General features: G+C 36.4%; 1 protein-coding gene across 4 annotated transcripts in view; it reads right to left on the bottom strand.

Annotated features, from left to right (window-relative positions):
• Positions 1-628: 628 nt before the first annotated feature.
• ATP11A (ATPase phospholipid transporting 11A) overlaps positions 629-23,788 on the bottom strand; it is a 147,072-nt gene continuing 123,912 nt past the window's right edge. For 2 of the 4 annotated variants that reach the window (XM_081946419.1, XM_081946418.1), the window contains exons 24-29: positions 23,144-23,271; positions 21,709-21,844; positions 14,713-14,778; positions 13,802-13,905; positions 12,445-12,610; positions 629-4,744 (exon numbers count right to left, since the gene is read on the bottom strand). In XM_081946419.1, coding sequence (XP_081802545.1) covers positions 4,487-4,744; positions 12,445-12,610; positions 13,802-13,905; positions 14,713-14,778; positions 21,709-21,844; positions 23,144-23,271 — 858 coding nt within the window. In that variant the 3' untranslated portion in view covers positions 629-4,486. Of the gene's footprint in view, positions 4,745-7,667; positions 7,801-12,444; positions 12,611-13,801; positions 13,906-14,712; positions 14,779-21,708; positions 21,845-23,143; positions 23,272-23,788 lie in introns of those variants that run through there. The other 2 variants (XM_081946421.1, XM_081946420.1) reach the window with 2 other exon arrangements.

The raw sequence follows: 23,788 nt of genomic DNA, 5'->3' as shown, positions 1-23,788 counted from the left end.
AATTTTAAAAAGCAAAACTAGCAAAACAGGCATGTTTCTTAACTAGTCACTGTAACAATCATGCTTGATCAGGTGTTTTTGCCATATCTATTAGTCCTAATGACATTAAACTACTTAGCATCACAAGCACATACAAAAATGAATTTGGTTATGTCCTTTCTATAATAGGCTGTTTTATCTATGGTATATTGATTCTAAAAGGATATTTTTCACTTTGATTCAGATATTGCAACAGTTCAAAAATATTTTCGTATGGAAGACTTTAATCCTTTCACTCTGTGCATAGTATCATACTGTATGTACTTTCTTACCGTAATTCTAAACGTTCTGCAATAGTATGTGCATTAGACTTTTAAAAAAAAATCATTAAAAATATCTCATTCCCCTTGTATTAGGCATGCTTCTATACGAAATGTACTATATAACTGATTAAGATTAGTTCTTCTGAAAGTACCTCTAATTTTTTCTGCACTGACAGTAAAAAAGACAATAGTAAAATCCGATTGTGCATAAATGTATTCAGCGAAGTATAATTAAATTGTAATTTAGAAATCAAAATTTTTAAAGCTCCTATCTAAATTAAGAGCATTATGTCCACAGACTGGTACACAATACACCAAAACAAATATGTAAATTTTATTTTATTGCAAGCAGATTTAAACATCTACTGCTTTATAGAGAATCTACAGAAAGTTCCAAAATATGGATATAAAGAAGTCATGTTATCTACAGAAATGAAAATTTAAAAACAGCACAGAAAATAAACTTTACATCAATGCACATGTATATATTGTATTTATATATATTTATATATATATATATATCACCTTAATAATAATTGAGACTGCTTTGAACCTTTTAATGAAGTATTATAGATGAATCTAACAGATTTTAAAGGCTGAATTATCAGGCAAGTGAATTTATCGCTGTACCATTTACAAATACATGTCAGTATTTAGTGCTGATGACTATAGATATTTTAATGATTAATGTTCTAGTAACTATGTTCTGCTTTTCCCAAGAGCATTTTCTGCCAATTCTACTTTGCAATATAGATTGAAAGATTATTGAGAACAGTAAGCACATCACAGAATTTCAGACATACTTAAAATTCTGTATAGTTTTGACAAAGGTAAAGCTATAGAAACTGATGTGTGCAATTATACAATGTACAATCATACACATAATTATTTCTTTTATAATACTTCTGACAATATTCCATTAAAGCTTTCTGACATGATCTTATGGATATCACAATGTGTAATTTCCACTGATACTTGCATGATACATATAATAAACAGGGTGTTGCAAGCAGGAGATTAAATGGTTTTGTTTTTATGTCAGGTAGTTGGACAAAATAATAGACCATAAATAACTAGGAAAATTGATAGCACTGACTTGGGAAGAAAATAAACAAAATGAAGTATTCCCTCTTCTTGGATTTCCATCAGTTTTGATTAATTTTATCAAGATTGCTTATTGCTACTCATTTGTAACATCTAATTATGGGATATAATCCACAGTGTATAAAAATAATCCACAGCTATAAAAAATAATTCTGTAATATCCTTCGCTCCCACTTAGATCAAAAAAGTTTTCCATCACCAAATGGGGTGCAAGTATCGCATTGAGCTAATAATCAGTCTAGTTTTTCAGATCTTCAAGGTAAGACGTAATGACTGCATATCTCACTTACTTGGTAGAATTTAATATTGGGAGCACCAGCGTACATATATGGAGATTTAGTGCATAGAGGTCTCTGACCTAGAATTTTACACACATGCCTGTTTGTAGAAAGGCAATGAAGGAAAATTGAGGTTAATACCCAGATATCTTTTCCTTTTGTCATTCTCCTAAAATCTTTTTAGAACCCACCTTGTTGTGAACGAAATTGAGCTTTTAAATTCAAAACTGTCTCCTAACTTAATATAATGAGAGGGATCTCAGATTTGATCACCATTACAGGAGACTTATTGAATTTAATGTTAAAAAGTAATGAAATCTAGGACCAGCTCCTAGAGGGAACGGTCAAAAAAGTCACAAAATCAAGAAAGTGTCAGCTACTGCATGATTAAAGCCCAGCCTCTTTTTATGTGGGTGATAAAAGGGGGCAGGGTTTTGATTGTTCAGTCTCAGGCACTTTTTGCCCTTTTTTGACACACACACATGCAATACTCATACATATACACTGGCAGATGCTCCTTGAATTCAGTGGTAAAAGATATTTTTAATTTTTTTCCCTCCACAACTAACATTAAATGTTTCAGCCTGTAATTTTTGGAAAGGAAAGGTTGAAATGCAACAACATTGCTATAAGATCTTTCTTGGGCATGCAGGGCAGGAATGCAGCATTTTCAATAACCGCATAAGAATCTTCCCATTTAAGGCTAATGGATGGAAATGAAAACATAAAGGAGCAAGTGATACAAAATTTTATGGAACAATACAAAATAATGGTGGCAGCAATTCCTTGTAAGACTTGTCTATTGAAAGCCAATATTTACAAGCCGAAGCAAACAAAATAAAAATCAGCAGCTTTGGATGAATTTGAAAGAACGAACCTATGTCTAATATTAACATTCATCAGAGTTTCTACAATCTCAATTCCATTATAAGCTAAATTCTAGAGCTCCAAAACTCATATATATAAAAAAATTCTTCTAAAACATATACTTGAAAATAGAATTGATATATTAACAAATGTATGCATAAATCAGGTATATAAAGAGCTTCAATATTGAAAAATATTTCATTGCAAAGGCATTTTTTAGATTTCTAAAAAAATACATTAAAAATAATTTTGCTAATTATACCCAGAGAGAGATTTATCACTAGTACAGGTATAAAATCAATACCCACATCAAGTTGATTTTCTTTTAAATAAGAAATATTTATATATTTACATTTTACAACCAGTGTTTTAATGTAGGGGACTTTTCTACCCAACCTTCAAGTATGCAGTGTCAAATAAATATATAACATTAAATATGTTGTGAGTGTGTTAGCAACACCGGAAATGGAAATTGCTTACATCTTAAAATTACCAAAATGCTATGATATGGAGAACTGAATGGAATGGTAAAACATAAAAATGACAACATTCATTAGTGCCTGTCACTCACATGATGATGCAAAAATGATGAGATATTATGTTGTGACATTACAACACAAGATCCATTCATTACAACACAAAATGTCTTGTGCAAGTAGATAAGGGGTGAACTTTGCATTATAGTTTCCACACTTGCTCCATCATTACCAGCTTCACCAGACTTGGACTCCTACGAATAACCCAGATTCTTTTTTCTTTATAGTCTTTGGTATAATGTATATTTCACAATTTGCCTTTTAAAACATTTGTTATCCCTATCTCTGCTCAGGAAGTTAATGGGGAATTTGCACAAACAGCAATGTTAATTTTCAGTAAACTTTAAGCCTTTTATATACTCTAAATAAAATACTGGAGGAAAAATTAAACCAAGCTGGTATGTGTTTTTCTATTATTAAAAACAATAGGCAGCAAACTAGAGTCACAAATGACTCCCTATTTAAATAATGGGAATACACCACATGGTGGTGCTAGCTAACACACAGCGTCACAGTTAATACCATAAAATTTATTTTTAGTGTTGATTCCCCTTCTATGTTTAATATCAAATTAAAAGTAAAACAAGAAAATACTTGCTTTAATAATAATCTGTTAAATAATCAATTGTTTGTTTTTCTTAATTAAAGAAAGACCGCAAGCTAGCAGAACACTTCCTAATATACTATTTTGGAGCTACCATGGTTTGTTTATTACTACAGACTCCTATGGCTGATTTTGAAGGTTCAATAATTACTTTCAGTCTAATTGCTGTAGTGGCCACATCACACATTTGATAGCCAGACTGACTTCTTAAGTATTATATTAACTATACTTTAAAAGCATTGGTCTTTTAGCAAAAAAAAAAGAATATTTTGAGATCACATATAGTCCTGTTCTGACAATACAAAGACGTTAGAATCTGTTTCCCGTGTGCTGATTTGCACAGCCGAAACACCCACAGAAAAAGCAAAGAAAGGACAAAGACTGTCAAAAGCAGCATTAGCGAATATACTTGCTGACCGAACACCCAAAAGCATTATTTATGACTGACCATTTTTCAAAATTCATATCCAGATATAGTCACAAATCAAAGCAGGGCTGATCGAAGAAAATGAAAAGGGATGATGGAGGTAATACACACAGTTTTTGACTGACAAGAATGAAAATAGCACTAGAACTATTTCCACAGTACCAGACTGTGTACATAACTCATTGTTTGAATACTTCAAAAACATTTAAAAAAAGACCAATACTCCTGGTTTTGTAGCAGGCTTGTCAGGATCTTACATGTGGCAGCAAAAGTCACAATGTTCTGGTTGGGTTCTTAAATGGTCCTTTGCAGGTGGGCTGGAGTGGGAGGAGCTGTTGTAGTTCTTAAAGGCTTGAGTTGGTGATCTGTCACAGAGATGTTTCAAAACCTGCACTTTGGTGGTAGTACTGTGTGCTGGAATTGCAACGCTTTGAATAGTTGGAGTAGCCAAAGATAGGTGGGAGCATTGAATAATCATAGTTTTGCCAGCGTGTGAGCATTGTTTTTTTAGAACGAGACCTTTTTGCTGAGGACTTCTTGCATTCATTACTTCGATATTTTGGTCTCTTCAAAGAGGCAAGAGGTGTGAATTCTGAAATAGTATCCTGATCAGGGTAGAATGTTTTCTGCCAAAAAAAATCAAAAGGAATATATATATATATATTTTAATAGTCACAACTTAAATTAAGTACTACTATCTAAAAGTGACAATATGGCCAAATGGCTACAGAATTAAACTTGGACAGCTGTTTGATTATACTAGAGACAAGACAGATGGAATGAGGGAGCAATTTCGGTTCATTTTCTGTGACATTAATATTGTGGATGATGGGAATAAGAAAATCCTCAGCTAGGAGCTGCTTTTTATACTGTATCTTACATACTGACTCTACATACTCATGTCATATTGAAAGGACTGAAATTGCAGATTTGTGCATGTGGCAGTGCCGCGAACTGGAAGATCTGGTCTTCCATTTTCCGGCGTGAGCATGTGCACCAGCCAGCTGATCGTCACATGCGCATGCGCTCCAGAAATCCGGAAGACTAGCTGGCTGGTGTGTATGAGTGTGCCAAAACCGGAATTCATTTCACGGCACGTGCATGCCACCTGGGCATCTCCTCGTCCGGGTTGCGGCCCTGACGGGCAGACACGTGCTCCCTTTTTGGCACCTGGTGCTGAAAAGGTTTGCCATCACTGCTGTAGCCAAACCAACAAAGGCAAAACCTGCTTTTTTGAGCCATGGCTAAAAAATTCTGGATAAGAAAAAAAAGCATGGTTGGCAAACAGTGCTCCAAATTCTACCTGTTACAGTAATACCAGATTTGGTCACAATCCTGAAAGACTAAAAATAGAAACCCATTTAAGTCACAAAGGCTTAATTTATGTTTTCGTGCAGCTTTGGCAAGGAGGGAAACTACAGTAATTATCTCCCTCAAATGTTATCCTTTGTCTAAAGCATCATGGTGGGTAGAGGGATCTAGTGGCCAAAATGATTTTTATCATCATCATGACTAACAGTGGCCCTTATTACAATCTGAAAAATAATCTTTGTTTTTAGAATTTCTTCTACCCGATTGTTCCCATCTCCTGTCTGAGCAAGGTGGCAATGCTTTATGAGCTACAGTGGATTGTCAGTGACAGATTTATTTTATAGAAAACACAAATTAATCACTTAACTTAAACTGTTCCCTCAAATGATAACCAGTTCTATTGAATTGAGGAACATCTTACATATATTCATTCTGTGAAATGACCCTCCCCAAACTAATTTATCTGACATTTTGAATGGATTTTCACCATCAGATAGGCTATTTAATGCTACAGATGGTTTTCTGTCTATTCTATCTCAAAATATAAACACTTTTTAAAAATGAAAAAAATGGCATGCCTATTCTCTGATAATTTAGCTTTTCTGCATATTTTATCTTATAATGCTAAAAAAACAAAAACGTTGCATTTTTTTTTCATGTTCTGTGGGACGTTTTTTTTCCAAATCCGAATTTCCAGCTTCAGATATCGAACTAGATTAGACTACTTTTGAATGGAAAAGAATAAGGTCAGGTCATTTTAGCAACTCTGTTTTGGGCTACTAAAGCACTTCAGGTTATTTCCATCCCTAATTTACAAGGAAATGTTTAAGGTTGCACGAGTATCTGAAGGACTGATTCACAAATCATGCTGGGAAAAACTTCAGCAGCTGTTCCTGACTGTCGAAGGGCAAAGAACATGCACAATTGTTTTGTCTTCATAGTGTTCCCAAAGCAAGAATCGTCTGTATGTGAACACTTGGTGACAGCTGTTGAGGAAGCTATGCAAGACTTCCAAGAAGATATGGGTGCTTTCAAACACCAGGAAGAACTGCTTCATTCATGCTAATTTCCTTTGGGAAATTTTCTTCTCAGTGTTTCACACAACCCTGGATATGTTTAACTTCCAAAGGCTTCTTTGCACATTATAATCTATGCAATACAACACGTGTGAAATTGGACTTCTGTTCTTTGTTCCTGATTTATAATGTGTGAAAATATTTCTTAGAGAAATTTACCGTATTTTTTGGAGTATAAGACACACCTTTTTCAGAGGCTGCAAATCTGGGTGTGTCTTATACACTGAATACAGCATTTTTTGCCTCCCAAAACCCTGCCCCTTCGCAAAAAACGGGCCATTTTTTGCTCACTTTTGCCCCCCACCATCCCCCAGGAGCATTCTCTAAGCCTCCTAAAGGCTATGCATGCCCTTTTTTTGGACAAAAAACGGGCCCATTTTTTGCGAAAAATGGGCTGTTATTTGCTTGTGTCCCGTCCCCCCCCCGGAACATTTTACAAGACTCCTAAAGGCTATTCATACCCTTTTTTGGCGGCGGGGGAGGGGAGGGAAATGGTCCTGTTTTTGCGAAAAATGGGCCATTTTGGGGAGGTCTGCAGGATGCAAAAACTTTTTCAATTTGCCTCTTCAAAATCTTGGTGGGCCTTATACTCTGGTGCATCTTATACTCCAAAAAATACAGTATTTATTCTGAACTGCATATTCCTGTGTACCTATAATGTCCATCCAAGTGCTTTGAAATCTGTAGTTTTTGCTTATATATATGTTTGGATATTTAAGATAAATATTGGTACCTTTGAGACTTGGTTCATCATGTTAGGTAACGGCCAATGTTACAGATTGGCAGCCTTCATTATAAATGGAAGTTTTATACAAAATTCTTGGGAAAATATTCTTTGACTCATCTTACACATAGTTGTTTGAATACCATACAGTATTTAATTAAACTGCAATTGCGCATGCCACCTAACTAAAATCAGTGAAAAAAATGAAACCAATTAGGTTGCTTTTTAAATTCTATTTTTTTTTCAGACTGCATGCACATACAGGCTCACACACACAACACTCTATTATTAAAAACTTACCTGTATGGTGAACTAATCAAAAACAGACTATAATACTCAGAATAGAAGAATCAGACTTAAACTGGGAAAATACAGCAAAAAACTCTGGAGGAAATGGCTTTCTCTTCGAAGATATCACAGCACACTAGTAGAAATTACCTAATGGTACCATGGTCAATGCTGTTACCTATCAGTGATCTAATTATGTCTCGGAAGCAGAAAGGGTTCCTTCAAGGAGTGGGTCATCGTTGTTCATCAAAGTATTTAGAGTTGATTTATGTTTCAAACTCCTCTGCAAGGATGAGGAAAAACACTGAAACTATACAATAGGTCCAATATGAACATCTTAAGAGGAACATGTAAATAATCATGTTAGGATAGCTCATATAATGCAAAAATCTGTAAATCCTGCTAATGAAAACCTGACAGGTTGAAAAAAAATGACAAGAAATAACTGTTTTATCATAGTTAGAATTCAGTGGCTTTGTATTCTTTCATAAAGTGGTTTTATATATTATTTTTTTATTTTCTAGTTTTACATTTGTAGTGGATATTAGTCAGAAGATAGTAACTGGTCTGTGTTCAAATAATAGTGACTTCAGCATTAACCGTCACCGTTCTTGCTGATATTAGGTCTGACTAAAAATTGTGATCCTTTGCATTGATTCCCTTTGCAACTGAGACTTTATTTCTGGAAAGACCTGTGATGCTTTTAGATGGAAAGATAATACCTTACATGATCATGCAAAAGATAGAATGAAGACACCCGTAGGCCACATGCAGAAAAGTAGTTATAGCTTTATATCCTATTCAGAACTCGAAATCTGACTTTTATTTTCAGATTTAATGCTTGCTTTTTGCTGTTACTTTAATCAAAAAGAAAATTTGAATTAAAGGAATAATATTTTGCTTACAGCAAAAATGTTTTTGAAGCAAGAAAAATGTTAAGTAGAAATGAAGGTACATTAATACCCATCTTGTAAAACCAGAATAATTACATATAGCAGGATAAATGAGATAAATGTATAATTGTCAGAAAAAGATACAAGTTAGAAGAAATCCTAATTAGCTTTATGAGAATTATGATAGGAAATCGGATTTGGCTTATAATTTCCCAAAAGAAAAAGATTCCTCCAAAGCTTTTGCAGTTTCACTGATTTAATAGCCAATGCAGTTTGTCATACATGCTTTATTAAGCCATGGAAATAAAAAAGCAAAAGAAAGAAAGAAAGTATCAATCTTCCTCCTTCAAGTTTAGATGCTAAGAATAAATGTTCTTGCTTACCACTCAGAAGTGACAAGCAGAGCAGCATAAGACTGTAAAGAACTTGGAAAAAAAGATCAGACTTGTACTATCAAAATGGAAATTGAAAAGGGAAAGAATAAATCTTTGTATGAAATACAGGCCAAACTTCATGTATAGAGATTCCTGATCCTGATTTACAAGATTAGATAAAAGTTTAGCTTGTGTTTAGAAAAAAAGATGCTAATTTCATCAAATTAGGAAAGACGACATGCTAGTATGCAAAGGGAAATTAGAGTGAAAGAAACATAATAGTTCTGGGCATACTTTGAAAATGATTTAGCACCAGTACGTTGGGTGAGCTTCAGCATGGCACCTCTCTGCTATCCATTGAAGGAACCCAAATTTTCTATGATCTTTACACTAATTTCAAAAAGGCATTCCTGCTATAAGATTCACATTATTTTAATAAGAAGATTTCTTAAGACAATAGCAACTTCTCCCATGACAAAAACACCTAGAAGTCTGGGGGGGGGGGGGAAACCTAGATTCTTTAATAAATAGCAGAGAGATGCTATCCGCATACAAGAACCAAAACATTTTGAATCATTTTCAAAGTAAGCATACTTTGAAGTCATAGATTTAGGCAGACATGTTCATATAATGGCAATCATGGTTCATGATTACAAATGAATAATGGCATTCAGGAATTCCCATCACATCTATGCTTAGCAATTGTTGTTACTATTTAAATTATTAAAAAAAAACCACAGAAGGGATATTCTATTGCATTATTTATATACAAACAATGATAAAGAATACATGCATACAGTTACATATATCATTCACTTGGAAATGCAAAGAAAAATATATAAAATATTGTAATTATTTAATGTTCTATTGAGGAGATGGAGTATGATTGATATGTTGTGATTCTGAATGCACTTTCTAACATCCTCTCAGTGATATGACCACACATGCAGAAAGGCAGGAAAAAAATCACCTTTTGCTCCATTAGAAACTTAGACTGCTTGAAGTCTGAGAAAGCATAAAGATGGTAGACTGCTCAACAGAAAGGCACTGGTGTTTAGTCTGATTTCCCAAGAAGATTGATGGTAGTACCCGTGCACATCATTTTTAGTTTAAAGCAAGGTAGCAGTTATTTAGGAAAAGCAGTATGGAAGACAGGAGTGTATTGAGAGTGGGAAAAGAAGAAACACAAGGAATAAATCTGATTAAATCCCAAAGGCTTACAAAGAAACATTGACAATGTAATGCATATAGAAAGATGCACATTCAAATCACGGAGAAGTCCCTCAAACTTGTACATCAGATACTTTTATGAACATAGTACAACATCATTATTATTGTAATCCTATACATGACAAATCAGCTATACCACACTAGGACAAGTGTGACATGCTACAAACCAGTTCTTGCTTCTACTACTTACTATTACTGAAATACTACACACTTAATTCCTTGTCTCTTGACCAGAGACTTTATAGCCAGGTATCCTGACTTCTAATTGGCTTTAGCCAAGCTGGTTTCTGATTGGTGCAGACTGGTGAGGTCTTGTTGGAAACCTGCTCAGTTACTTGTGGTCTGCATAGTTATCCCACAAAATCCAAGATAAATGCTTGCTTGAGAATTTCAACAAAATAATGGCCGCAATGGCGAACCTATGGCACGCGGAGCCATTTGTCAGGGCACGCAAGACGATGCCCTGTCAGCTGGCCAGCACGTATGCACACGCTGGCCAGCTGACTTCGGCCTTTTGAGGCTGTTTTTCGCCCTCCAGAGGCTTCCCTGAAGCCTTCAAAGCATGAAAAACCGCCCCTACGGGCAAACTGGAAGTTCAGGAGCAGACTTCCAGTTTGCTTGTAGGACCGGTTTTTGCTCTCCGGAGCCATCAGGGAAGCCTCCTGAAGGCTCCGGAAGTCAAAAATTGGCCCTACGGGGAACCCGGAAGTCACTTCCAGTTTGCTCATAGGGTTGGTTTTTGCCCTCTGGAGCCTTCAGGGAAGCCTCATGAAGGCCCCTGAAGGCTCCGGAGGGCATGAATCGGCCCTATGAGCAAACCAGAAGTGACTTTCGGTTTGTCCATAGGCCTGTTTTTTTGCTCTCCGGAGCCTACTGAAGGATCCGGAGGTCGAAAATTGGTTCCACAGACAAACCGGAAGTCACAATTCCCAAACTTCCGGGTTCCCCGTAGGTACGTTTTTTGCCTTCTGGAGGCTTCCGGGAAGCTCCTGAGGCCTCCAGAGGCCATCTGGTGGTGGGGCCAGGGAGGCTGTTTTCGCCCTCCCCAGCCTCCTAGAAAGCCTCTGGAGCTTGGGGAAGGTGAAAAAGAGTGGGTGTCTCTGATAGCGCACACGCACGTGCACTGGGGGGGCACACATAGCATTATGGGTATGGCATGCCGGCGCACGACCCTCCTGTGCTCCCCCCGCTTTGGCACGGTAGCCAAAAAAGGTTTGCATATAGGAAACTGGCATATAGGAAAGGGAAGAGAGAATAATATGTCACCCTGTTTTGGAATGCATTGCTCTGAAGTCTTTATTGGAGGTTAGATTTGGCATACTACATTATAGATATCTGAGGTTTAGAGCAGATTTGATTTTTAAAGGGTGATTTAAGAAAGAATTAGATTATCAGGGTAACAGATTTTTGATTTACAATGCCCTTGACTGCATTGATACTTCTATCTTTTGAAGTTATGATACACTGATGTCAGAACCATTCAACCCATCATACATTCAACTCTGCAGGTGTGGGCATGTCTATGGAGACAATCTGTTTGAATAGCTAGAAAGAAGTTGCTTTACACAATTATAGTAAGGAATTAAAATGGAAATAAGCTTTATAGAACATGAACGCATAAAGATATAGACTCTAGCTTATTTCCTGCCAAGCAAAGTTTGGATATAATTGGTAGAAAAATTAATATGATATCAAAATAATATGTTATTATATCCTTTTAAATTGCATGACATTAAATACAATCTTTCTAATCTGTGCTGGAAGGATTTTAATTCCATTGTTACATATCTGTAATGGTAATGGCAATTTAATCATTTTAATATTTTGAGAAAACTGAAAATTATGCAATAGTCTTTAATCATAATGTAATTTTGTTATCCATTTTTATTGGAAACAAATAAATACATGCTATTTCTTTTAGCTGCCAAACTTGACTGCAGCAAAAGTAAGATGCATCTTTCTTTGGACCAATAGTAGTTTAAAAAGGAAGAAATACTAGAAAAACTCTTTGAAGACTCTTTTCGTTAAAGTTTGTTTTGTTCACATTTGGTCTCCATGTAACAAGACTGTGGAATACAGTATAACAATGTAATTCCTATGGTAGTAAATTATATCTATTTATACAGGTTTTTGATATAAATATTGGGTATGGATTTTTACAATTTTATATCTCTTCTTAAGATTAGAAATCTATATATGCTCTCAAATTATGTGATTTGTATATTGTTGTTTTTGTCATTCTTTTTCAAAAGATACATTATATTCCAATTATAAATAAAATAAGCTACTATGTGAAATATTACAATAATGTACTGTATTCTCAGCGTCTTACTAATTGATTAAATAAAACTGTAAGCAATAAAATCAGAGATATTTAGAAGATATTGAGATAGATATGATCTGTAAAAACAAGACAGTTAAATTTTTTACCTGAATTCTTTCTGTTGCTGTGGGCCATATCTGCTGGCACAGAACCTTTTTGAGCACATCTGGAAGGAGACTAACAATTATAAGCATAATAATGCCCAGCCAAGCAGGACCAGTAGATAACATCTGCAGGAATACGTAGTACATCCTCTGGTAGTTGAGAAATGGCCTAATGGATGAAGAGTAAAATACTGTCATGTATTAAAGCAATAGAGATTTCAACATGCATGTTTTTATTATTATATCCCATGTCCACATTCCTAGACTGGTTAGATCAAAACACTTATGTTTTCACTGGATTTTAGTGTTGTGCAAGGAGATGAATAGCTAAAATGACAGTATTTTCTTTAATGTACATTTTTACATTGGCAGTGTAGCCTTCCCCATGCCAGGAGAAAAAATAATAATTTGCAAGCAACTTTGGAGAGCCAGTTTGGTTTAGTGGTTAAGTTACCAGTCTAGAAACTAAAATAATTCTAATCCCTTCTTAGGCATGGAACCTGGCTGGATGATTTTGGGACAGTCAGGGCCCCATTAGAGCCTAGAAAAATAACAAGAAAATGGCATAGAAGTCATTAGGAACTAACTTTGTGTATGTGTGTATGTACACAGACAAACACACATACACAAATGCATCCACATACATACAAACACTAGTTGAATGTAAATAATTGCACACAGACATTCTATTACCTCAGGATGTTGTGCTTTCTCTTTTCCTGTTTAAAGTGAAACCAATGGAGAAGGTCATCCAATAGTGTGGGATGAGATATCAACTGAGTATGATAATGATACTCAGTTTTATATCTCCACCCTGGGTCATTTAAAAGATGCCGTAGAGCAGAGGTGGTATTCAGCAGGTTCTGAGCAGTTCTGGAGAACTGGTAGTGGAAATTTTGAGTAGTTCGGAGAACCTTTGTATATATATGTATATTGTATGTGTTTTATTGTACGCCGCCCCGAGTCCTTTCGGAGAGGGTGCGGCTAACAAATTAAATTTCAATTTCAAATTTCATTTCATTTCATTTCATTTCAACCGGTAAATACCACCTCTGTTTGGCCCCGGGCTTCCTTTATTATCCGCCTCCCGAGTCCCAGCTGATCAGGAAGAAATGGGGATTTTGCAGTAACCTTCCCCTGGAGTGGGGTTGGAATGGAGATTTTACAGTATCCTTTCCCTGCCACGCCCAACAAGCCACACCCACGGTAGTAAAAAAATTTGAATCCCACCACTGTCGTAGAGGTTCTGTTCCATAATCCGGAAGCTATGGGGGCCTAGATATGCAATGTGACTCTGGATGTCTGAATTTTACATGCAACAGACAAAGGAATTTAAATATAGGTTCACAATTATTCTTACCAAATGATCCCTCCCCAGAGAAGAGAAAAGACAATGTAGAAAAGTAGTGATCCCCAGATCACAAAGTGGTTGATCCATGTCCAATAGTGAGTATCCAGTGCAAGCTGTTTAGAAAAATACTACTATCAATATTTCAGGATCTATAGGAAGGAGACTATATAAATATTTATTTGCTCTACGATTGGCCTTAACATGCTGAATACTGGATTTCTGAGCAATTTGTACTTAGCTAACTAAACCAGTGCTGAAAAGTACTTCTAAATAATACAATATAGTTGTAGCTAAACTGCAGTTTTTATTAGCATTTATCAGACTATTTCACCCCCTACATTTTCTGTTGTCATACCATGTAATTTTCATTTTTCATTTTCACATCGGATCTATTCTTCACGAGCCAAAAATATATTTTCTTTCTCATCTTTCTCTACGTCATATTCCTCAGAAGCTTCAATTGTAAAATTATTCTTTGTTTACCACTGAGAAGGCTATTGATAGTGTCTTCTAAAAGCTACAAGCATTCAAATCTAATTGGAAATCAAATACAGAACGGTTCTTAGAAATTCTTCATATAAAGGGCTGTTAAGATGAGGCACTTTATGCAATTAATTTTACAGGCTCTTTTTAAAATTTCTTTGAATCACAGCAGTAACAAGTCTCATTATGATCAACATCACTACCAATGATTTCTAAAAGTTCATCTTCTTAAAGGACTAAGTAATCAGAGAGCTCTGACAGAAAATCACAGCTTTTAGTTTATGAGGGGAAAATCTCTTTTTATTACCTTTTGCATGGCATGAATATCTTTATACACTTTTGTTTTGTTTTCCTTGAGACATTATTTTTTCTTAAGTAACATCCAAATCATTTGGATTATAAAAATGTTGTCATTTTGATGTTTTAGAAAATTATACCTTTAATGTAACGGTGAATACCAATACAGTGAACACCAGTGTTCCAAAGGTCCAGTTTCCAAACATCTATTCAGGAAGGAATAAATAAGTCCTAGGTTAGATATTCCAATAAAGAAAACATTAGAACAATGCTGTTTATAGATCTACAGATGCCCGAGCCAGGCAGTCAAAGGAGCCATGCCTGTAACATTTTTTTGCCATAGTTGTTAAACAATCACAAAGTTGTTAAGTGAATCACACAATTGTTAAGTGAATCCAGCTCCTCCCTCCTTGAATTTGTTAGAATGCAGTTGGGAAGATCACAAATGATGATCACATGATCCCTGGACGCTACAATCTTCTTAGATGATGCTGATAACTAAGTACCTGAATTTGTATCACAGGAACCTGGGGATACTATAACACGTGTGAGGGCTGATAATAAGTCACTTTTTATAGTGCCGTTGTAATTTTGAAGAGTCACTAAATAAATGATTGTAAGACGAGAGCTACCTGTAATAGACCAATATGATGATGACACATGGGAATTAAGCATTTAATGCTTGCAACACATCCTGTATACTACTACTGAATTCAGCTTTCTAAGATTGAGTCATAATGCTACAGCCCATATATAGATACGCCTCAACTTACAACCATTTGTTTAGTGACTGTTGAAAGTTACAACAGCACTGAAAAAAAGTGACTTATGACCAGTTTTTAACATGACAGTTGCAGTAACCCCATGCATATGTGATCAGTATTCAGGCACTTGAGAATTGACATGTATTTTTGAGAGTTACACACTCCTGGAGATATGCGGTAATTCTTGTAACCTTCGTAGCTGGCTTCCGAAAAGCAAGGCTAATGGGAGAAGCCAGGTTTGCTTAATGACTGGATGATTTACTTAAGAACTGCAATGATTCACTTAACAGCTGCAGCAAAAAAGGTTGAAAAATGGGGCACAATTCACTTAACAATTGTTTTGCTTAGCAATAGAAATTTTGGGCTCCATTGTGGTCATTAAATCAAGGACTACCTGTAAAAGTCAGAGGCCTCAGCAAGTACCAAAATATAGAAATAATTTTAAAAAAGACCTCCTGCCTACCCAGCATACAATTATAATCAGTGAACCTGGAATGCTGGGCAACTGATGGAATTTGGGTATGGGGTAGAAGATATGCAGGTATAAAACAGAATGGCTGAAATTGGAAATTTCCGTTGTGATATAAACAAACATAGTGTTTCAATACTATATTATTTTATACTTTCATTAAATTTAAAATACATTTTATGATGCACACAATTTTGTGCCATGCATCTATTATGGGGAAGTTGAATTGAAAAGGCTGTTTATGAAAGGAAAGAGCAAATGTCATTTTAATTGGATAGCACATGAATTATAATGTAAAAAGATTTAAATCATATGCATCCTTATCAAGGAATAAATCCAATAGAATTAAAAAAACACCCTTACATCCTGTATAAGATTTTCTCTGTTAATATCAAATGTAAAACAAAACAAAACTCATCCTTATCATTGGTGATCTGATTGGCATTACATTTCTATCTTTTCTTTCATGATCTACTCATCCACTTTCTATTAAAAGTAATTTGAAAATAATCCATAATACCAATAAAATAACTTTAGCTACCAAATGACGGATCCAGAAATGTGTAACTCCACTTGCAGAATAATTAGAATAATGTTACAATCTCTTCTCCCTCTTGTGGACAACTTCCCAAGATGAAGAACCCTCTGAGGCATAGTGTAAGAACTATACATTAAAAAGGATGCAATGTTTCTAATTTTCATCTTCAACAAATAAGTTTTAAACTGATGAATATATTTTGGATATTAGATCTCATGTATCAGTATATTCCAAAACTTCGCATCAAATAATGATCAGAATTAGAGATCAACAAACAGAATAGGATTCAGGAGTGAAATTGACAACAAGAAGATACTTTTTTCTGAATAAGCAAAATGAGATGAATCACATGACTCTCGTTTCCAATTCTATGTTAATGTTTGCTATTTGTAACAAATAATCTTAAAATACCTTCCTTGATTTTACATACATTTCCATATTTAGGGGAAAATATTTAACATTATTTTTAAAATGACCATTTTCATAATAATAATCATTTTAATCTGGCATTAAAATGAATGAGATACAGGTAATTCGGTATCAGTTGTTTATGTTTATATGAATACTGAACACTTTTATAACAATTCAAGTTTTCTAGGCCCTGATCTATCAGTGGCTGGTGATGAATGCTAGATCAGTCTGTAATAAAATCATTTGAGCCACGACTTAACTGTTGAGGAGAAGACTGTATCATTAAGACCTGGCTGGAGCAAGAGGGCGGGATTCTGTTCTTTGAGATCTGCCTAGCCAGTTCCTGGGTTTGGCATCAGCCTTGACTCCAGGTAGGGGTGGGGGAGTGGCAGTGACCATCTGGGATACTTGGGAGGCATCTAGGGGCCTTGCTCCACAGATTGCCAGATGCAGCTGTTGCAACAGCTGTTGCTGTTGTATCAGCCTCCTTGCTTGTAGAGCAACTTCCCTACCCGAGCTTCTTTATTCCATGGCTGGGCTGGCAGTGAAGTTCCCTGGACTTGTGTTGCTGGGGATTTCAACCTGCCATCCCTAGGTGTTGGGTCAGAAAAAGCTCAGGAGTTTATGGCAGGGATGTGCGGTCAGGGGAGGCAGGGGAGGCAGAGCCTCACCGTTCTCATCATGAAAAAAGAAAAGGGAAAAGGCGCTGAGGAGCCTCGGGGAATGGGACTGCGCGAGCCGCGGTCCCCTTCATGTTGACTCAGGGAGGCAGGGAATGGGACCACGTGTGCAGGACAGAGGGAGGTGCAGGAGGCTCCTCTAGCCTCAGCCTCCCTCCTGCACCTGTGGTCCCATTCCCCGCCTTCTGTCGGGTTCTGACGCCGGAGCTCATGGTTCCCGGGCGAATGCGCATGCGTGAGCGGCTCCCTTCCTCGCACTGAGCAATGGCAGGTTTACAGGAAGTTGCTCGCGAAAGCAGAAAGTGCGATCGACTTTTCCGACCGTCGGCTACCGTTTCCCTGCCAGCTCGCTCGCAAAAGGACCCTGGAAACCGAGTCGTGGCCGGCACCTTGTTAAGAATTCCCCGCCTTCCTGATGATGTCACCAGCCTCGCCAGCCATAAACCTCACCGCACGTCACTGGTTTATGGCCACCAGGGGTCTGGCCCAACTCACCCAGGAACCAACTCATTGTAGTGGTTATACATCCAATCTGGTTTTTCTGTCAAAGCAATTCTGGATCTGGAGGAAATTTTGATTTCTTCCCTGCCATGGACAGATCACTCACTGGTGAACCTCTACGGGGAAGCTGGAAGCCTGGTACTCTGACAAATCAGCCATCAATAGACATTAACAATATCTGTAGACTATGCATCCAACCCAAAAAGGAACAAAAAGATCTAAGCACCTCTCCACCAGCCATCAGCACCCAGATCAGCATACATTAACTCCAAAGTTAACATTAGACCAATAATCAAGTAAACAATCTCCCAATCAAGAAACTGTCAAAGAAGCCAACTGTAAACAGCCTAATGAAAGAATCTCTAAGACCAGGGGTCTCCAACCTTGATAACTTGGCTGGGTTGGGAAATTCTAGGAGTTGAAGTTCCTCCAGGCTTAAAGTTGCCAAGGTTGGAGACCCCTGTCTAAGACCAGCACTGACAGGCTTGCCAGTATAATATAAACTGGCAACAAACTGCACTCCTTACTAACACTGATGATATTACCTATTTGGGGTAATGAAATGCCTGCAACAAAACAAGCAAGCTCAGCAAGCACCAAGGACCCTAAATGTCTACGGAGATTCTCAGTCAATCCAGGTCACTATTGTTCCAATGGTGCATTCAAAAAGGCAACTAGACTTTCTTTATGTTTTTCCTTGAAGACATTTCACTTGTTCTTCCAGGAAGTTTCTTCAGAAGCAAAATCTTCATGGTAAACAACAAAGAAGGTCCAGTTGCCTTTTGGAAAGCACCTTGGGACAATGGTGGTTCTAGTTGAACCAGGATGGTTTAGTCACAATGATTCATACAGTTGGTTGGATGGACTACTGCAATGTAATCTTCAAGTCGCTGCTTTAGGAGATGACCCAGAAGTTTCAGCTGGTACGCAATGCAGCAACTACCTTGTTGGCATATACTATCAATATATACCAGCAGCATAAAACCTGGCTTCTAGAACCAAATTCCAAGTGCTGGTAGTTATATCCTTAAAAACTTTACATTAGCACATTTATCAGACAACAACTTGTAGAATCAAATCTAGCTGCCTGGTTCATCATTGTGCGATGCCGTGCTGGGAGGCCCCCAATTTTCTAGAGGACATGGGACATGGGCCTATCAACAGAATTTCTCAGTAATACCCTGTACCTTATGTAACTATCCCCTAACCCCACCAGTTCTAGGCAGTACCCAGCTGGCTTTTCACAAGCAGGTACAATCTTATTCCACTATCTCTTGGCCCATGTCAATGTTTCATTAGTTTTATTTTATTGTATTTGTTCTATGGCTCAGCACCCAGAGAACTGTGGGAGTGGGTGACTTGGAAACAGACAGACAGACAGACAGACAGACAGACAGATAATAAGCAAGCAAGCAAGCCTGCCTCATGAGAAGTTGTATCATGAGAATTCTGATGCAACTGTAACTCCATATATAGCTATAGTAATAAGAGCACAACAAACTATGTACACAGAGAGAACCATATTTAATTGTTGCTGAGCCCGTCCAGAATGTTCAAAAGCTTTAATATAGAATGAAACTATCTATCTATTAAATAAATTTATACGGTTACCCATGTAACCAGTGAAACTCTGACAGTGAACAAAGACAATGTGGAAGTTATCTGGACTTTTTCACTTCATCTCACAGGGATACAACTACCTTTCAAATTAAAAAAAAAAATATACAGCCAACCTATAAAGTCATATTTTCCTAGAAGCTAGCAAGTCTAAAATCAAACACATCTCCAACAAACATTTAGAAAATGCTTCACTTAAATAGAAAGCCAGTTTATGGTAAAAGATACAAGATTTGTATTTTTGCTCCATGGGGAAAAAAAACTTGACAAATGAGACTGCCTGTGAAGATTCTTTTTCTCCAGAAACTCCTGAAAATATGGAATGGTAGAGAATAGCCTTGGGGTGTGATCTTTAGCATTAGGGCAGGTTCATGCAGCAAGTATGATAGAACAGATCACAGTCTTTGGAACAGAAGTCCTGATAAAGCGTGGTTTAAATATATATTTAAAGCATCAAAAGTTGCCTAGTAGAAGGTTTAAGTTTGTGAGTTGTTTTAATTTATCTGTATCACTGATCTATACTATTACTTTATGTTTCTTGTGGCTTTACTAATTGTTTATCCCCCACCCTACCTTATTTTTCTCTCTTACCTAATTGAAAATCAGCCACATTTATGTGTGTGTGTGTGTGTGTGTGTGTGTGTGTGTGAACAGTTAGCTATTCTAATGTAATTAAATTATACCAACATGAAAATTAGCTGAGCAGAAATAAAGTAAACAAAAAGAAGCAAGATTTTTTTTTAAAAAATCCATACAATACTTTGCTTTTAAAAAGTATATTAACTTTTTTATTATTTTGGCACAGCCTATAGGAGGCAAAAAAGAAAAAAATGTGATTTTTTTTCCTAGGAATATCTGAATTGCAATAGCGAAAAACACACAACATGACAAAACCACAGCAGTCTTACCATGTGAGTGTTGACTGTCATTAGCTGAAGACAGAAAGAGGAAAGGAGGAAGAAAAGAAAAAAGCAAGACACAAATAAAACAAGCTGCAAAATGTTAATGTGCAAATAAAAGCAGAAGGACTTTAAAATATATTGTAAATTATGTAGTTAACAAAAAGTACAAATAGAATTTTATTTAAATGGAAATCCTTTGTCCTTTTCAAATTAATTATGCTACTTAATTATATGATATCTATTTTTAAAGTGGAATATTTTCCCATATTGAAAATAGCTTAACTAAAGTTGCATATTTCACTGAATAAATGTTTCAAGTGACTTGTACCCCAATTAACTCCTATAATTTGTTTGGTTAAAAAAAATATTACTAGCCCTTAATAGAAATTAGCCATTAACTAAGCTCTCTATTAAGATACTTTTAAAAATATAAATCAACACATTTAGTTTTCCCACAGATAAGTTAGTTTTAAATAATTAAAAAGATGAAGATTACATATACTGATAATCTGATTCCTGGTTTTCTGTGTATATGTGAATGAAGAGAATTCATTCCTCTCTTCAAGGGACAAAACTAGAAGGTGACAGCTTTTTGTTGGTTCCATACCTAAAATTCAGCCTAGGATTTGATAGAATTCTGGGTAATTTTCTTTACAAATATAATCAACTGATGGAGCCTTATTCATCATTCATCATCATCATCATCATTTCTATCTACAAGCCACCTGCCTTGTTTCATTTGCCAGGGGCTTTATGGAGCTAAACAGGGAAGTACAAAGCCTACTGTTCTGAGAATGGAATGTTCCATAGAATTTTGGAATATTCTCTTTTCTTTTGGAGCATGCCACTCTGCCATGATGGAAATACTGTGAATTATAAATGGTTCGTGATGTTCTGGATAAATAGGTCTGATCTGAGTACGCTTGGAGCTGAACCTCTGAAGAGGAATGTCAGGGATACATCAGAGTAAAATAATCTACAGGAAATATAGTCCCAAGGCTTTAAGGTAAATTGTATTCTGAACTCAACATACGTTCAAAGGTTAACACCCCTACCAGCTTCCCATTTTAAAAATTGCCTATTGTAATAACTAGAGCAGAATTAGGAAACTTAGAATTACATTTAATGAGGAAGAATACTTCATTCTATCTGTAGACATTCCTGAATCTTTAGAGAATGTACGCCAGTATAAATGTACCCAAAGAGAAACTAATTATTTCCTCTAAAACAGCTTCCAAAACTTTGGATACAAACCTGCCCATTGCTGGTCATAGTTGAATTGTCAAACAAGAAATAGGCACCAAAGAAAAAGACGGCAGCATCAAAAACTCCCAAGAATGTCCAGTAAATGAATATACGCCATCGTAGATGAGCATTCTTGGCAACATCCCTGAATAATAATACATGTTACTCATTTTTTTTAGCATTTGAAATAAAGAAAAAAGAAATGTTTTTATTATAAAAAGAAATGCTGCAATGTTTCTATGGGCTTTATGAAGACCAGAGGTTTTTTAACCTTGCTAGCTTTAAGTTATGTGACTTCACTTCCCAGAAATTCCCCAGGCAGCATGTATTTCTATCAGAGGTAGTATTAAGCCGGTTCTCTCCGGTTCGGACAACCAGTAGCGGCAGCTGCGGGAGGCTCCGCCCACCCATCCCGACGTAATGCGTGAGCACTGTGCATGCACAGATGAGGCGTGTGCGCTCACATTTGCGAACTGGTAGGGAAGGTAAGTTAATCCCATCTCTGATTTCGATGCTGATGTTTCAGTCTCTCTCTCTCTTTTTGTTGAGCCTTAAACCAGGATTTTCACTAGAAGTGTTTCACTTCAACTGTTATAATTCCCTTCTAGGGAGAATTAAGGGAATTGAAGATCACTTTATCTGCAGGGCACCAAGATGAGCAAGGCTGTCTTAAATTCTTTCATATAGCAAGACTCAGATATATTCAATACATTATTTACTTTATTTTAAGAGAGCCAATTTAGTTGAGATACCAGGTGGAGACTGTGAGTTCAAGTCCTGCCTTAGGTATAAAGCTAGTCGGGTGAACCTGTGATCAACCCTTAGCCCTCTAAGGCAGTAACAAACCACTTTCAAAATCTTGCCAAGAAAACTTCAGGGACCAATCCAAGCCGTCTCCAGGAATCAAAATTACTCAAAAGCACACATACAAGTAATAAAAAACAACACTAGATGTCCCCAGAACACTGTTTCATTTCAGTGAAGGTTTTTTTTTTAAGTAGATGCAGATTATATACCCCATCCTTGGATATTTGTTCCCAAGTGATTTTTGTAAATATTAATTACTGTATATTACTGAAATTATTTATTCATCAGTGATTCCATTGATAAATCCTATATAACAGAGTTTAGCTGAGAAATTGTGACAATGCTTAGACTACAACTATGTTTTGTGTTTAAGCAAATTTGAACTCAATTGTTTTTCAATTATAAACAATAATTATTACTGGGTACACGGGCTGTAATTTTTAGCTTTGTGTGCTGATTAATAAATCCTAAACAAAGTTACTGTGTTGTTTTCCTTCTTGGAATATTTAACATATGCACACAATAAATTTGACTGACATAAACATCCCTTGCTCCAACACTCAAGGCTTGCCTATCCCTCAGAAATACAATATGAAGTAACTGGCCTCATCTGCCTGTTCAAACAATGAGCATATACCTGTATAGTATAGGGTTTCTCTTGAGTGTCTCAGAACTCACATGTTGTTCCATTAGACTATATAACAAAATAGGAAGTGAAGTAAAGCTGATATTATACAGAGTAAGATACGCAGTATCATATAAAGGCTGTAGACAAAAAAAACAGATTAATTTTGTTAGTAAAATATTGTCATAAAAGGAATTATAAGGGGAAATAAAAGAAACTGGAAATCATCAATTAGCAGATATTATATTACTACAATCCTAGCTAATGAATGTTATAACCAGTGGTGGGATTCAAAAATATTTATTACCGGTTCTGTGAGCGTGGCTTGGTGGGCATGGCAGGGGAAGGATACTGTAAAATCTCAATTCCCCCCCCCCACTCCAGGGGAAGGTTATTGCAAAATTCCCATTTCCCCCCAATCAGCTGGGACTTGGGAGGCAAAGAATAGATGGGGGCGGGGCCAGTCAGAGGTGGTATTTACCGGTTCTCCAAACTATTCAAAATTTCTGCTATCGGTTCTCCAGAACTGGTCAGAACCTGCTGAATACCACCTCTGGTTATAACCAGAATTAATCATTGTAACCATACTCTTCAATTCAGCCAATTCTAATTCGTATGCTACTCCTGATTAGATAAAAAATTGTACTGAATTGGCTA

Source organism: Natrix helvetica (assembly GCF_964273705.1).
Source record: "Natrix helvetica genome assembly, chromosome: 3".
NCBI lineage: Eukaryota > Metazoa > Chordata > Lepidosauria > Squamata > Natricidae > Natrix > Natrix helvetica.
The sequence above is the reverse complement of the archived record's forward strand: the minus strand, read 5'-3'. Positions and strand labels throughout refer to the sequence as shown.